Below are 17299 nucleotides of genomic sequence, written 5' to 3' on the forward strand. Positions count from 1 at the left end.
ATTTGATGGAAAAATTGGAATATTTCCGTTTGTTACTCTGGAGCCAGCTAAGAGAAAGAGTAAAAATAGAGATGCCGGGACGTTAGAACTAAAAGCGTCAACGTCTGTCAAGAGAGAAGACATCAAATCATGCTTGATTGAAAAAGTTCTTCCGGCTATTCATGAAAAGTGGCCACAAGAAGACAGAGAGAAAACTATTTTTATTCAACAGGACAATGCAAGAACACATGTTGAGTGTGGAGATGAGGATTTCGAAGAAGCTGCGTCAAAAAATGGCTTTGACATTCAGCTGATTGTCAACCGCCAAACTCGCCTGATCTTAATATTTTAGATCTTGGATTCTTCAGTGCCATCCAATCGTTACAGCATAAGGAGTCCCCGAGAAGCATAGAAGATCTTGTTCATGCAGTGGAAGAATCTTTCGAAAAGTATTCGTCGGAAATGGTAAACCGTATTTTTCTTATTCTTCAGTCATGTATGCAAGAGATCATGAAATGTGGAGGACAAAACAAGTACAAAATCCCGCATATGAAGAAATCCGTGCTGGAGAAAAATGGTCTTCTACCTACACGAATCAGTTGTGATGCTATGTTAGTTCAAAATGTGATAAGCACACTTGGTTCATTAGAGTAGTAGGTTTAAGTTTTTTATATGCTTTTTCTTTTTTATCTATTATCTTGTGTTTTGTTGTTGTTATGGTCACATATCAATTTATTTTTATGATTTATTGTCTTCTTATCAGGTACATTAATTATTTCAAAGCAACACTTAGCAACACTTAGCATAATACATAGAATAAAAATAAAAACAAAGATTAAAAAAACTTAGGACAATTAATCTTTAATATAGCCGATATAGTGTCTTCAATTTCTTTGTCGGGATGAAGCTCTCCAATATCATAATGCATCTTATTCAAGTCAAATGGCCGAGTGAACATCTGCAAGTTTGATTGTGTTTTGTTGATGTTTTGAACATTTTCTGTTTTGTTTTCTTTTTGATTTTTTTCTTCTTCTTGTTCCGTTATTTTCTGAAGAAAAAATGGGTTGAAGAAAACAAATCAAAAGAAACTCTGATAGAATAAGAAAACATGTACGTTAGATTTGTTAGATTTATAGTGAATTTAGAAGACACAGTTTTTGGTAACTAGTAAATATTAGTAGTTGACTACCTATTAAATTTAAAATTTACAACTATTTAGTTAAATGTTTTTTAATTATATTATTTTATTGCTTTGGATTCTGTAACATCTTATATTGTGAAACAAATCTATTTTGCTAAAACTACCTACAAATAAAAAGAGAGAGAGTATGTAACTTGGCTTTTCCCTAGGGTTGCAAGTAAACTAGTAGCTACTCCATCCGTTTCATTTTAATTGTCGTTTTAGGTTTATGCACACAGATTAATAAAACATATGATTTTGTATATTTCGAAAATAAAAACACAGTTACCAATACAGCTAACCATATTTCAACCAACAGAAAAATAAAGTGGAGAATATTATTAATAAATTTTACATTGAAACTCTAAAACGACACTTATTTTGAAATGAAATTTTTTTCCTACAACGATAACTAAATCGAAACAGAGGGAGTATATATTAACTTGCCCTGCTGTGGAAGCTTTTTGCTATGTATTACTAAAATAATTATTAGCTATCACCAGAGATGTGTGAGAAAGACATAACTCAAACAACTTTTAAAATACATGAGCGGTTTGCTCCTTGATTCTTGGATTGTTACCATACAAAACAAACATACAGAACCATCTCTCTGATAATCTACCATTGATCCCAAAATCAAGTTATCCAGACAGCTTTCTAGGTTTGAGATAACTCAGTTGTCTCTGTGGATCTCAAACTCTGCATCTGTAGTTCAAACAACACATGGTCCTGTCCTTGTTCACAATGCTGTTTACAAAATTCAACAAATTAACATCTCTTTCTGAATCTTGTTTCTTCATGATGTATAATGACTCATATATAATCCATCTGTGAATGGATACAAATCCAACGTCTAAATATTTAGAGGGAAAATAAGAAACTTACATGTGAGCTGGTGATCCTCTTTGATACCATCTGTTCTTTTTTTTAAAAGTGTAATAGAGGAATATGCTAATTCATCATCAAGAATCAAAGTTCATTATGGAGTTATAGAACCAGAAGTTACCTCTTCAGGCGCAGTGTATCTGAACAAGTTATAGGAAATATCAGTGCTGTTACTCAAGGCAATGACTCGATGACCACCTGTTGCTCCTATAGTTCCATGAGGTATAGAAAGTCGTTGCAGCAGAAGGTGCACCAATGCCTCCTTCTGATTGACCAGCCTGCGATGGCCAAGCAAGATATCCAAGTGTTGCTTGTTGCTCTGTGGTTCTCTCATAGAAATTGATGGTTGGTTAAAGAGGGATCTGGCGATGGAGCATGTCTGTCATGTTATAAACTTGTCATAAGCAAATAAAAGAAACATAACCTTTTCTACATTTTGGAATTTTTTAGAGCGAGTGAACATTTGTCTACTTTTAGATCATTTTCGAATCAAAAACAGCATGCAATTTGTCTTAAAACGAAGCACAGTTTGAAATATTTTTTAAACGAGAAGGGAATGTCTTGAGGAGTAAGTATCGTAACTCAACTTCTGTCCATGTGCGGGAAGTAGCTTGCCTCCTTCTCTTTAAATAAACCCGACTCTCTTCATTCATTACTTACATTTTTTCATCGAAATCCAACAGCGTAAGTCTAGAGAGTGTTTCATAGAATTATTAGTTGTTAGGAGGTTTACGAGTTAAGCGTGAATCGTCTGCCATGGTTGTATCATGGGACTCAATATTTCGCACAGTCCCATCTTACTATAGAGAATATTTAGAGTTAAGGAAATATATCATATGTTGACTCCATGTCTCTTTTCAAAACCATTTTCCTATTGTTTTTTCATTTTCATCTTTTGAATCGTCTATTTCTTTAAAATCGTTTTTATTTAGGAAAAATTACCATAACGGAACAAAAGTTCAGCATGGTTGTCCCTTTGGTATAAAAACTTGTCGGTCCACTTTTTCTCTCTTTTACCATTTCTAATTCTAAAATTTAATGAAATAAATAGTTTTATGGATAATTTTTTTTAAGAAAAATAGAAACAATTGATAAAACACTCATATACACAATCTGATATTTTTTTTGGTTGAAAAACTTGATAAATTAAATTATACAATTACGTTCTACTAAAATTATAATTCATCTTCTACGGAAAATGGGTTAGTAGAAAGTGAATTCTAGATCAAACAAGTTCGTCTACTTTTTTTAGAACGAATAGTCTACTTTTACTTTAAATTCTAAATATGGAGAATGTGAATACTAACTGTAAAGATAAATATTGTTCTGTCGAATGGAGCTTCTGCTTTTATTACGTATTCTACAACTCCAAGAATGTGAAATCTAGACATTACTCTGGCGGCTACATGAGGTAGAATATGTTTATGTGATTTTTGTCTTCGTTCTACGCAGTGTCTTCTACGGATAAGAAAATCTGATTTTTGCGAAAATTTAGGAAATTTCAGTTAAGAAAATATTCAAAAATATTTGAAATATTCTAACTTCCTGAAACGTGTATATTTGGTCACAAAAATATTCTAAAAATATTTGTAATCACTTTGCTTGTCTAAAACGTTACAAACATATATTTTTGATTTTTTGATATGCTTACAAACATATATATATATATATATATATATATATATTCAACGTTTTTGATATATTTACAAACATATATCGATTGAAATTATATATGTATATGTATATTTATTTTTATTAATATATTTATGTAATAGAATTATTCAAAATTCAATTGTGTATACCACGGAGAATATATAAATTTTACTGTCCATGTTATGCATGAGAATAATTTATTTTTAATTAACATTATATATTAAAATTAATAATTTAATTTAAGTATATAAGTATATAAGTGTTACTTATTATAACTGTTTAAAGTATAAAATTATTTATCAAATATGATTTAACATTTAAAATATTTAATAAAATTTTAAGATATTTAAATAATTTATAAAATAGTTAACATACACTAAAAATTGTTGAATATCGACTAAAAACTTTTAGTCGATATTTTGAAAATATCTGTTTGTAAATTTAAATGTAAAATTTATAAAAAATATATATATATGTATATATATATATATTAAAAAAAAATTTGTGTGCTCAATATGTTAATTAATTTTTTATTAATATATTCATTTCTTTTTATTAATGTATTTATTTATATAATTATTTTGAATTCAATTTTTATATAAAATTTGTTATATTAATATAAAAACGTTAAATATATTATTTTATTAATATATTCTAAAATGTTGACTTACAATTATACATATATATAAATATATTTTTTAATTCGTTTTTTAATATTTAAATACTTTTAAAATGTATATATTTGATTAGTCAAATGTTAGTTTTGGGAGTATGAAAAAAATTATACTAAAGAGACAACTTAAAGATGATATTAGATCAAAAAAACAATCATATTAAATTTTTGTTCTGTTTTGGTAATTTTCCTTTTTATTTATATAGTTCATGTTAATTCGATTTTCCTGCTTCCTGCAGAAACAAGTAGAGTCGGAGAGTTTAGGGTTCGTTACTTTTCTTCTCCACGACGTATTGTCCAAGATTGGCAAGATATAAGAGATTTATCTCTGGGCTCCATCAGACCGGCCCATTAACCCATATTTTCATTTACCAAAACACATTTGTCTCTTTCTCTCTTTCACCAAGAAAAACTGAGCATAAGTACATAACATACTATGTATTTAACCTTCTTTGTATCTTTACCCAAGCCTCATCAATAAAACCTTGGAGACTAGCAAAAGGTTTAGACGAGATAAACTGCAGAAATTCATCAATTATTACTCTATGGATTCACATCTTATATATTAAAACATAAGTCACAACCTTGATTCATGTGTGATTTTTTTTAAAAAAAATAGATCTGAAAGACCTATTTCTATAAAGTCATGTTAATTTTAATCTCTAATCTTATTATTTAAATTTTGGGCCTACCAGAAATTTTTATTGGGCTATCAGTAATTGGATTTAAAGAATAGATGATTCATTGGATTTATAAATAGTATAAATTAAATAGATATAATTTAATGTTGTAATACTAGATCTCCATATGTTAAATATTTAAATATTTCTCGACGTTAACTTTTAAAATTATAAAGATTTTTTTTTAAATAACAAAAATCATATTATCTAACAATGATTAATTTTTACCGCCTTAAACCAATGAAAACAAATTTTAAACTATATAGTTTTTAAAAACAATCAAACAAAAACTAAATGTTTAATTATTTACTCGATAATATAAATCTATGAAGCGAAAATTTTAATTTTTAAAAAACTTTTTAAATTTGTGAAATGTTACAATATCTTTGAATATGACAATAAAATAATATTTTACTAATATATATATATATATAGTTACGATTTTAATAATGAAATAATAATTCGAAAATATATATATAGAAGAAGATACAAATACATTTGAAAGTTTAAAACAATGTATTCAATGAAAAAGATATACCGTAAACTTATTATGTTTTAAAAATTGATAGACACATATATTATAATATATACCAATTTAGAATTGAAAACAAAATATTTATATAAAAATAAATGAAAACAAAAACCTGCGCGGTTGCACGGATCGAGATCTGGTTCATTGTTAAATTGGGAAAGTAATATATACTACATTTCTCGTTTGAGTATAAGAGTATAAGACCAATGTCTTTGCCTCTTGGTTCAATCAAATCATCAAGATCCTGACTGCAAGTGCGAAGTTTATGTTTTGGAAAAAAAATAATGATGCTGATATTGTGTACGTTCGAAATATTTGAGAAAAAAAAATATCATTGAGGCACGACTTGGAGACTATATGAGGGAGCAAAAATGTTAACAAAGGTAAGGGAGGGACATGAAACTATTAAATTTAAGATGAAAAAAAGAAGAATGCATATCACAACGTGAAAGTCTTGGGTCTAGATCACTATCTTGAATATTAAAGATCTCACAATAAGTTCAAAGTAGATCGGAGACGAGATAAAATAAAATAAAGACTAGAGGTTCTCAAGGTCGTGTAAGTTCGAGTTTGGACAGTAAGTGTAGTTATGTTAAAGAGGCTAACAGACGAATGGTTGTTAAACCTCATTTCTTCTCTCGTCTGCGCTTACAATCCTAACTTATGGTTTTGACCAGGAAGAGAAGCATCTAATGGATTTTTATTTTATAGTATCTAATAAGCTACAAAAATGTGTCTGCGTTAAGGTGGGGATGTCGAGTATGGGTTCAGAAGTTTGAAGGGTGTTTCCTAAGGTCAAACCCCACATGACACCCATATCAAAACTTACAAAAAGGGGGAAAATGCAGTGAACTAGACATCGTACATGTGATACAGTTATCATCAAGTGTCTTCATCTCTTAGTAGTTAGTACTAAATAAAATGTCTCTGTAAGTCCGCTGCACAGGTTCCATATCTACCCATTTCTTATTTTTATTTGGGTGGTTGTAATCTTTATATATTATGACAAAGATATGTAGCTACTAGTTCGAGCTGATATTGATGATATGTTGCTATCAAATTCAAATACGATAGAATTCATATATATATATTTGAACTAAAGAGCTGTCATCCGGTACGCGTGCTTTTACGCGGCATCCTTCGTTTCTTCTTGGCTTCTGGAAATTTTCTCAATAACTGTAGATCGTGATGATATGCAAATATGGAGTCAAGCTTAGAACTCTCAAAGATGAATTTAAAATGAATCCATGTAAGCGATGCATTATTATTAGGAGACAACAGCTTTTATAACTATTTTAAATTAAAGCCAAAAAAAACTTTCAACCTGTGTTTGAACTTTGAACCAAACAATTCATTAATTTATAAATATTGGCCGTTTTAACTTTCATATTTTCTTGATTTGACCATTTAAGAAACTTGAATAGTCAATTGTTAAACTTGATTAAAAACTAAATGTCTCTTAACTCTCTAACAACGCCGTTTTGAAAACTGATTAAAAACTTAATCGTATGACTTCGTGTTGTATAGATAGTAAGCATTTAATTTCTTCTCTAGCTAGTAAAACCCAAAAATTCTCAAATTGAAAATCCTAAAATCTCATACTTATATTTGGGAATTCATGGGTTTCGCGAGAGAGAAGAGATTAAATGCTTACTATCTAAGCAAAATGATGTCGTCAGAGAGTTAACAAACATTTACTTTTCTTAATCAAGTTTAATAGTTGATTGTTCAAGATTAAAATGAATGAATCAAAAAAATATCAAAGTTAAAACGACCGATATTTAAAAGTTGGGGAATATTTTGGTTCAGAGTTGGAGATTTTGTTGGCTTTAATTTGAAATTCCATGGTGTCAATGGCTGTTTTCTCTTATTATTAGTGTGGAAGATGATAAAATGTATCTCATGGTTACTAAACCAAACGGATCATAATTACTACGTACGATTAGTTACCTCAAATGTTATATACTTTGAACTTCCTCATGAGAAGAAAATGGTTTATAATACGAAAAATAATATTTTACTGCAAAAGTCTGAAACAACAGGCTACTTTACAAAATTTAATTAGTATCTAAGTTATTTATTAAAAAATTGTCCCTTTTATCGACTAGGAGTAGGACATACATAAATCTAAATCTAATACTAAAGTAACTAAAAATGGACCTAGATTACTGTATTCTAGAAAAAAACTAAATAACATTCTTTTTTTTTTACATAAATGGCAAAACCTAAATAACATTCTTGAGTTAACATTTAGGTTTATTCCCTCTTACCTTTCAATTAATGCCACCGGCTTAATGGAATCTTAAAATCCCTGGGTTCGTGGGTCCAAACTTAATGAAGACCATCAGAGAGGGAAAGGTGGTTCTTTGTGTATGGCTTTCTTTTCTTTTCTTTTTTTTAAACTCCGCTTTCTTATTTTCAAAGTGTTAGAAATTATGTGTAAAAGAAATAATAGTAAAGCCCAATTATTGAAAAATGGTCGTAGTTTGCAAATGATTATTGAGAGGTCAGGGGCTAGCCTTTATCCACATCATCTGGGGGCATATACCTGTGTTAGCTTGGTCAGCTGGCTAGTTGGTTATCCCTTCGTCCTCCTTCAGGGTACATCATCGTGGCTTATTACTTCACTCCACTAAGCAGGGCCGGCTGAGGAGGGGAGACAAGCGGTGCAACCGCCCTAGGTCCAAGTCCGTGTCTCTCGTATATTTAAGGGGTTCAATTTTTTTAAAAAGTCTACATTTTTATATAAAAATATTTATAAATATAATAAACAAAATCGAAAAGAGCCCAAAAATATTTGATATGTATATAGTTTTATTTTCATCACAAAATATACAAAATATTACTGATTAAATTTTAAAAATATTTTAAACATTATCTGAATATAAATCTTAAAGGATAAAAAAAAATATTTTTGTCCTATGGCCCGTGACAATGTTAAGCCGGCTCTGCCAATAAGTCATGTAGAACTTGTTGGTTTCCAACTAAAACACAACTGAGTGGAGAGGCATATATATCTTTTATATACTAGCAATTGTTAGAATCATCTCCAATTTCGATGTGAGATACTCTTACGATCTTCCGTTACTATATATCTTTTTTTTTTTTGAAAACTTTCCGTTACTATATATCATGGCTGCCATTCTAACAGCTTCATAATCTATCTATACTTATTTTGTTTGTGGGCCTGCTTCTATACCATGCAAACAGAGGATGCTCTTTTCGTCTACATGGATTCTTGATTTCATTTGTTTTGATCTTTTGCAAAAGCATAATATAAATTGATGCCCATAGATGGTTGTGCAATTACGCGCCTCGCTTCTCTTCTTAGTAAACTTTAGGTGTCTCTCATTACAGGTACTGTTCTTGCTGTGATAGTACTCCTTCACTACACATTGCAAGCATATATACTTTGCATAAACATCAGAATATATATCGTCTAACAAACTTTACGTGAAAAAATCCTGCTGATGAGTTGATTTTCTTAATACACTATCTTTTTTCTTTTTGAAACACTTTTTGGCGCTAGAAGGAGAGCATTTACGTAAATCTAGTTGGGGGCATTTTAATGAACTTTGAGCTAATTTGAGGATATTTTACTAAAGAAAATCAAATTTTAGACGGGAGCACCGAGCACGTGACCCCGTTCGACGTCTACGTCCGCCCCTGGTCTTAATACACTATCTATTCGCACAAAACCTCAAATGAAAATCCTATATATGAGTTTATTGAAATCACTAAAGTAAGACACTGATTTTAAAAATTTAAGCATCTGATCTAGAACGATCTAGGATGTCAAGCCATTGCTAAAAGTTCAAGACTGGCCCAACCCCAACTATATTGTATCGTAATGTAGGTGTATAATCAAATGCATGAAAGATATACATGATCCATCACATGCATAGATGAAAGTTAAATGAAGATTTTTACAATATAAATATATTATTTTTGTTTGCTTTTTAATGTGAAAATAGGCCGGCTCACAACTCAAAATATCAGACCCTATCTTTGGAAAATGTCAAAGACACGCAAATAGTATACCGTTCATATTGCCAAACTTCTTTTAGATAAATAATCGGTGTTCAATAAAAAACGATCTTTTATAAGATTTTTTTTTGTTGACTAATCGGTTAAACATTCAATTAAAAATAGAAATTTAAGGCAAATATTAAATTTAGAGTCTAAAAGACTTTCAAGGAAGTGTTATATTACTTGAAAGTCTTCTGAATCATCTTTTATTAGAATTATGAAACAAATATTTTTATATATATTGTAAAAATACGGAAAGCTAACCTGATTGGAGCGATAAAATCCCCAACTGTTTGCAGCAACATGTACGCATAGTCTAGACTACTGTGCAGAAGAAAATACAAAGATATGGCAAGTTGGCAATCAATCATAGGGTAGCTCCAAAAATAGAGGTACGTACGTGGAAAACATACCGTTTTAGTTTATACCAAACTTTGTTGACATTATATGTAAGTATGTAACTACCAATCGATCTAGAAGTCATTGATATTGCAAACCCTTATAAATTGACGGCAATTGGTAGATAAATTAACGGCAACTTCCAGCTTCCAACTCTTAATTGCATCTATGTAAGGTGTCCGCACGTTCTACAAGATTAATCACTGGAGTAACTTAAGTAATTGAACTACACGTTTATGGTAATTTTTTACTCCCAAGTTTACTATTTGAGTTAATCATATAATATGAGTATTTGACCTTTCCGAAAATAAAATAAAAATTACGGTGCCGCCTAAGACACAATCATAAACATAATTCTGTTTTTTGCTACAAAAAAACATAATTCTGTTTTTGAAAAAGAGTTTTGGACATGTGGTTGACCTGATCCCTTAACGTCCGATATAACGTTGTGCTACCAAACATGTTACATGTCTCACGTATATGAGATGCTTTTTCTATTATTCTAAACATATTTTATTTAATGAAACTGAAATTTAGTATTAATTAGTAATCGTTTCTCATTGTCCAACTAAGCCCAATACCAAAGTGATAAATGATTTCAACAGAACTGTGATAGTGAGATAATGGGCCGGCATGTCGTTGCGTTTTTTAAATGGTGAGAGGTCATATTTTTTATTCTGAAAAACATTTATTTTAGTAATTATAATTTCTTCCCGTATTTTCTGTAATTAATGGGTAGGGTGGTAGATGAAGAAGTTGTAAATACGATGGACAACAATAAGGATTTCTATGTTTACAAGTCTATATATATACCTTCACTCCAAAGGCTTTATGTCACCCAAAACAATCAAGTTTTGTGTTTTGTATTAAGTTGGTTGAAGCATATCTTATTTCAATATGGAATCAAACTGTGTTCAATTTCTCGGGAACAAGACGATTCTCATCACTGGTGCTCCTGGTTTTCTTGCCAAAGGTACGTTCCTTCTACATGTTGGTTCACTTCGAGTCTGGTTTTTACTACTATAAGATTTTTGTTGTTTAAAAATGTAATGAAAATTTCGTAATTGATTATATGCTTCATATTATGTCTGCAGCTATTATAGGTTCTAATGATTTAAACCTCATTCCGCGTATAATTGGTTCTGTATTTTATGATTGCCATCAATATAAATTTCTAGTAGTGTATATATATAAACGTTTCGTTGACTTACAAACCAATAGATAATATACTTGCCAGTAATTATGTTTCCTTCGTTTAAATTGATATATGAGAGTAATAGTGACAAATGTTGTAAGATATAGTGAGAATAATAGTGACAAGTTGATATATTTAATTCTCCATATCAGTTCTTGTCATACAATAGATTTTTGTGGCCCATATATATTTAATTTTTAAAATCTTAGTACTTAATTTATTATAAAATTTGTTGCAACGGTGAAATATGTATGCTTCATAAGGGGTGTTAATTTTATTATAAAGTAATATTTAGTGTAGGATATAAAATATATACAAAACTGGCGTTTAAAAGAGTGGATTTTTAGAATGTTCACAATTTCACATGTATTTAGAACCTTTGGAATATGTATGTATGTTAGCTGTACTTGACTTATATTTTTTCCTTTTCTGAAAAGTACTCGACTTGTATTTGAAGTATACATTTGCAGTTTACTACGTACAAGAGTTACTTAAAATATCGTTTTTTCCCCTAGTTCTGGTAGAGAAAATTCTGAGGTTGCAACCAAATGTGAAGAAGATATATCTTCTGTTGAGAGCTGCCGACACTAAAGCAGCCATGCAACGGTTACGTAGGGAGGTATATCATAAATTAAATCCCATTAACCAAAAAACTTCTTTACAATTTATCAAAAAATAAAAACTTCTTTACATAATAACAACTATAGAGGTGGTCCATTGGTGTTTAAAAAAAAAGAGGTGGTCCATTACTTAACTTAATGATATTAACAATATATTTGCTTTATTTAACGAATGATACAAACAGGTTGTGGAGATAGACCTTTTTAAGGTGTTGAGGAATGATCTTGGTGAAGAAAATCTGAATGACTTGGTTCGTGAAAATATCGTGCCGGTTCCCGGTGATATATCCATCCATAATTTGGGAGTGAAAGACTCTGATCTCTTACAACGTATGTGGAGTGAGATTGATATCATTATCAACATCGCAGCCACCACTAATTTCGATGAAAGGTATTTACCCAAACTTGTGATTCTTGACGAATATACAGAAAAATTAACATTATGTATTCTTTTTAATGTTCTTAATAAAAATTACAGATATGATATCGGTCTTGGCATCAATACATTTGGAGCTCTCAATGTTCTCAAGTTCGCCAAGAAGTGTGTTAACGGACAATTACTTCTCCATGTCTCAACCGGTGAGTTATAATGTTTCTCATACAAAACTCACCATATATATATATACCAACTACCAACTGTGGCTTACATGCACTTACATTTTCAGCATATGTTTGCCGCGAAAACTCGGGATTGTTCCTTGAGAAACCATTCACGATGGGACAGACTCTCAGCGGAGATACTAAGCTAGACATCAATGTAGAATTCGAGCTGATGAAGCAGAAACTGAAAGAGCTCCAGCATCAAGATTGTTCTGAACAAGAGATCTCACAGTCGATGAAAGATCTTGGAATGACAAGGTTTGCCGCCTAATCATACCCTATATGTTCTTAAACTTTACTTTGATCATCCGGTAATTCTTGAATTAATTATAAAGGGCAAAGCTTCATGGATGGCCAAATACATATGTATTCACCAAAGCACTGGGAGAGATGCTAATGGGGAAGTATAGAGAAAATTTGCCACTTGTCATCGTACGTCCAACAATGATTACTAGTACTCTCGCCGAACCATTTCCTGGTTGGATTGAAGGATTGAGGTGAGTACCGGTCAATAAATTTTTTTATAATTTTTTATAAATCGAATTAAGTATACCACAAATAATGTGATGTGTGTACTAAAGATACATATTTAATTTATTTATTATTTCTGTATGTGCAGAACTATAGATAGTGTGATTGTTGCATATGGCAAAGGAAGACTTAAATGTTTTCTTGCGGATCCAAACACAGTACTTGACCTTGTAAGTCCAATACAAATCCTATCATTAAAGTCTTTGAGTAAAAAAAAAAAGAAGTCTCTGAATCACAAGTCTAATCAGAAGTCAACATCTAAACAGTTTATATCATATTAAATACCGCATTACTTGTTTAAAGTTAAGTACATAACCCTCTTATCATATATTTATAATGGACCGTAACATACAATGTCATTTTGCAGATACCAGCAGACATGGTGGTAAACGCCATGATCGCAACCGCAACAGCTCATTCAGGAGAAAGCGGGATCCAGACCATATATCATGTCGGTTCTTCTTTTCAAAATCCAGTCACGTTTGGACAACTCCACGAGACCACGGCTCGTTACTTTACGAAGAAACCTCTTGTCGCTCGCAATGGCTCACCAATCATAGTAACCAAAGGAACACTTTTATCCACTATGGGTCAATTCAGCCTCTACATCACTCTTCGTTACAAGCTTCCTCTACTGGTACTTTTACAAACGGTATTATCAAACTATGATTTTTCCATGAAGTTTGTTTCTCATTTGTTCTTTTCATTTTCAGATACTTCGATTGATGAATATAATTTACCCATGGGGTCAAGGAGACAAATACAATGACGACAGCCGCAAAATCAAGCTAGCTATGCGTCTCGTTGAGCTTTACCAGCCTTACTTACTCTTCAAGGGCATGTATGTATATTACTCGTAAGCTTATGTCAAACTTAAGATTAAGGATAGAAAACAAACATCCCTTAATTAGTATACTATATATGAATTCTTGTCATATATTTATGTCGCCATCACAGATTAATTAATTAAATCTTGACATTATATATTCTTGTTTTGTGCAGATTTGATGATTTAAATACCGAAAGACTGCGAAGGAGAAGACAGAGCATCAAAGAGTTAGATGGATCGTTCGAGTTCGACCCCAAGTCCATTAACTGGGACGATTATATGGCCAACACACACATTCCTGGCCTCATCACCCATGTTCTTAAACAATAAATATTATAGTATATATATTTATATATAAGTAATTATGTGCTTGAATACTAGTAAAATCCTATTGTGAAATACTGAAATGAATTGGAATCCCGTGTGTAATATCATTATATTATATATTTTTTATCATTATATAATATCAACGCACCATAAAAGATTATGACAGTGTCACTATAACTTAATTCTACTTCCTTGTATTCATGAACTATTAATGACATCTACAAATATGCAATTTTCATTGGCTTGCAAGTGATAATCATCTAGTCCACGAAGGAATGAGACTTTGAATCAAATTATGAATATGATATTCAGTCGTGTTATAGATGTCTTCTTTTCTTGGCCATCTTTTGTCACATAACAGCTCCAGTCCTCCTTACCAGTAAACAAAATCCAAACATAAAATCTAGATTCAGTTTTAAAAGAATCAAAACCTTAAATTATTGCATATAAATGTCAATAGTACTCTGAGTCTTTGCCTGCGGAGAAAATAATGACAAAATACTCACTGTGCTACCGACTTCTTGTCAACTGGCTACCAATTTATTATGTTATTTATTTTCACCGAAATGTGAACCATATATAAGTCTATATATACGATAAAAATAGCTAGAACCACCACGTCCACGTATATGAGCCAGCTAAATGTCATAGAGGGAAAATCATATCCCTTGTCAGTTGAATTTAGTTCGAAACGCAAGTGGCTACCGGCTATATGTTTCTTAGGTATTAAATTCCGGTTTCTAGGATAAACTATTTACACAACAATTTTGTATCATTCTGTTGAATGCTCACTCAGAGAAAAGATTAGTGAGCTTTTCATACAATAAATAATTGTTAAGCCTTTTTACGTCCTCGTGTCCTTGTAGGATAGCGCTGATCATACATTCCAATGATTCCATAACAAAGTTGGCTTTTGCCAGGCACCTCCATTGTGATAATTATATAATTATACATTATATCGAAATGCACCTGTAAAAAGCTTAAAAACTAGGCTCCGCGTATACTCCGCTTAATCCCCGATTTTTTAGTAACTCGCTAGGCCCGAATTTGCCGCCCGACTAACGCCTAGCGTAATTCCGAACAGGGGATAAGACCAAGGGCTGCAAGATGCTTAAGATGATAAGCTTGATTAGAAACTACGTGGAGCCAACTCTGCGATTAGTCAAGTCATGTTTTAAATATAAAGTATATTACCAGCTCACGCTTATAATACGGTACTAAAACTTAAGAATTCTCCCATCACATTGAAGATCAAGAAAAACGATCTTCAAGTACACAATACATTTTCTCTTTATATAACTTTACTTAAGTTGGACATAAAGTTGCACAAACACAAAGATTATAAGAATTTCTCTTCTTATTAGATTTAAAAACTCTCTCAAAACTAAACCTTTCAACGTATTTCTCTTGATGGAACATCTCTCCATGAGAACTCTTTATTTAAGAAGAAGCTACATCTTTTCCTAAGGGCGAAGCTATATCTTTTCCTAATAATAATATGGAAACATTCATAAGCTCGATATGTTTTTTTTTTTCCTTAATCCATCAAACTTCACTTTAATGAGTTAACTTGCTCCTCAAGTTAATTGGAATTATCCAACATTCTCCCCTTTAATTCCAACTCGAATCTTGGGTATGTTGATCTTCTGAACTCCGATGAACTTCCATAGACCGTTAATAGGTGCATCGCATTTCTTCGATACGATGTTGCATCTGAACGTGAGTATAGATGCTTCACTGCTTCTCTATGACTCTCTCTTGAACTCTGCATATATTTGCTTAATACACCAACCGAAAACGCCAAGTCCGATCGTGTATGAAGAAGATACCTTAAACATCCTATGATGCTTCGATACGATGTTGCATCAATCTCAGGCTCCTCCTCTGCCTTTGATACTTTCAAACTCGTGTGCATCAGATCGTGAGTATAGTTACATGACTCCATCTTCGTCTTGACAAGTATACCTTGCGTGTATCCTTCTTGTTTGATGTGAATGCCATCAGCTCCTTGCGTTACTTCTATACCAAGATAGTATGTAAGCATCTCGAGGTCTGACATCTCAAATCTTCTTGACATATCATCTTTGAATTGCTTGATACCGTTGAGTGAAGTCCCTGTTACAAACAAGTCATCAACGTATATAGCTATGATCAGAAGCTCCCCCTTCTGTTTCTTTTGATATACCGCATGTTCCTTGGTGCACTTCGTGAACTCCATCTCCTTGAGAACACGGTCGAGTTTGATGTTCCAAGCTCTTAGAGCAACTGGTGCAAACACTTCGTCGAAGTCTATGCCTTGTTGTTGCACGTAGCCTTTTGCGACTAGCCTTGCTTTGTATTTGATCACCGTTCCATCTCCATTCCTCTTGATCTTATAGATACACTTCAAACCTATCGGTTTCACACCTGCCGGCTTCTTGACGAGCTTCCAGATCTTGTTTTTGATGATAGATTCGATCTCTGCCTTCATTGCATCGATCCAAGCTTGTATTACTGCAGCTTCGATGTAACTTTATGGTTCACCATCGATGGTGAGCAAGAGTCTGCCACTTTCAACTTCAGCGAGTAGGATGTAATCATCGAACCGCTTTGGTTTTCTGATGTTACGACCATATCTTGAAGTTACACGCAGGTCTTGGTTTGCATCGTTGTTCTCTACTACTTGCTCTTGTTCATCGATATCTGCGTCTACAGCTTCTTCTTCTTCATTATTGTTTTGCTCTTCGTGGTGTTGGTGATCTTGATGCTCATCACCATCTCCTTCTTCGGTAACATCGATATGAGGAAGCTTGAATGATCCTGGTTCTTCGTCCACGTTTGTTGATAGTGTGTACGATGCGGTGAGATGTCTAGTTACATCGTTTTCTTCACAAAAACGAATGAACTCAGAAGATGTGAACTCTCCTCCTCTATCGGTGCGAAAAGTCTTGAGTTGTAGCTTCATTTGATTCTCCACGTACTCCTTGAACTTTTTGAACCGATCGAACGCTTCACTCTTCTCTCTTAGCAACATCGTCCACATATATCTTGAGTACTCATCAATTAAGACAAATACATATCTATTGTTTGCTGGTGTTGATGGTGATATCGGACCGCACAAGTCACCATGTACCAACTCTAATGCGTGTGATGCTCGATACTTTGCTTTACGCGGGAAAGACTTCCGAGTTTGCTTCCCAACTAAGCA

General features: G+C 32.2%; 2 protein-coding genes across 2 annotated transcripts; one reads left to right on the forward strand and one right to left on the reverse strand.

Moving 5' to 3' along the window:
* Positions 1-10862: 10862 nt before the first annotated feature.
* LOC106325191 (fatty acyl-CoA reductase 1-like) lies at positions 10863-14272 on the forward strand. Its single transcript, XM_013763218.1, has 10 exons — positions 10863-10983; positions 11721-11824; positions 12011-12216; positions 12304-12404; positions 12491-12683; positions 12761-12922; positions 13045-13126; positions 13324-13593; positions 13670-13797; positions 13959-14272. Exons 1-10 carry the CDS (start codon positions 10908-10910, stop codon positions 14113-14115), a joined length of 1479 nt encoding a protein of 492 aa, XP_013618672.1. The 5' UTR covers positions 10863-10907; the 3' UTR covers positions 14116-14272.
* Positions 14273-15704: 1432 nt separating this feature from the next.
* Positions 15705-16582, reverse strand: LOC106323296. Its single transcript, XM_013761444.1, has 3 exons — positions 16345-16582; positions 15942-16227; positions 15705-15825 (listed from the first exon to the last, which is right to left on the reverse strand). Exons 1-3 carry the CDS (start codon positions 16580-16582, stop codon positions 15705-15707), a joined length of 645 nt encoding a protein of 214 aa, XP_013616898.1.
* Between the last annotated feature and the right edge of the window lie 717 nt (positions 16583-17299).

This window comes from Brassica oleracea, chromosome C2 (genome assembly GCF_000695525.1).
Source record: "Brassica oleracea var. oleracea cultivar TO1000 chromosome C2, BOL, whole genome shotgun sequence".
Lineage (NCBI taxonomy): Eukaryota > Viridiplantae > Streptophyta > Magnoliopsida > Brassicales > Brassicaceae > Brassica > Brassica oleracea.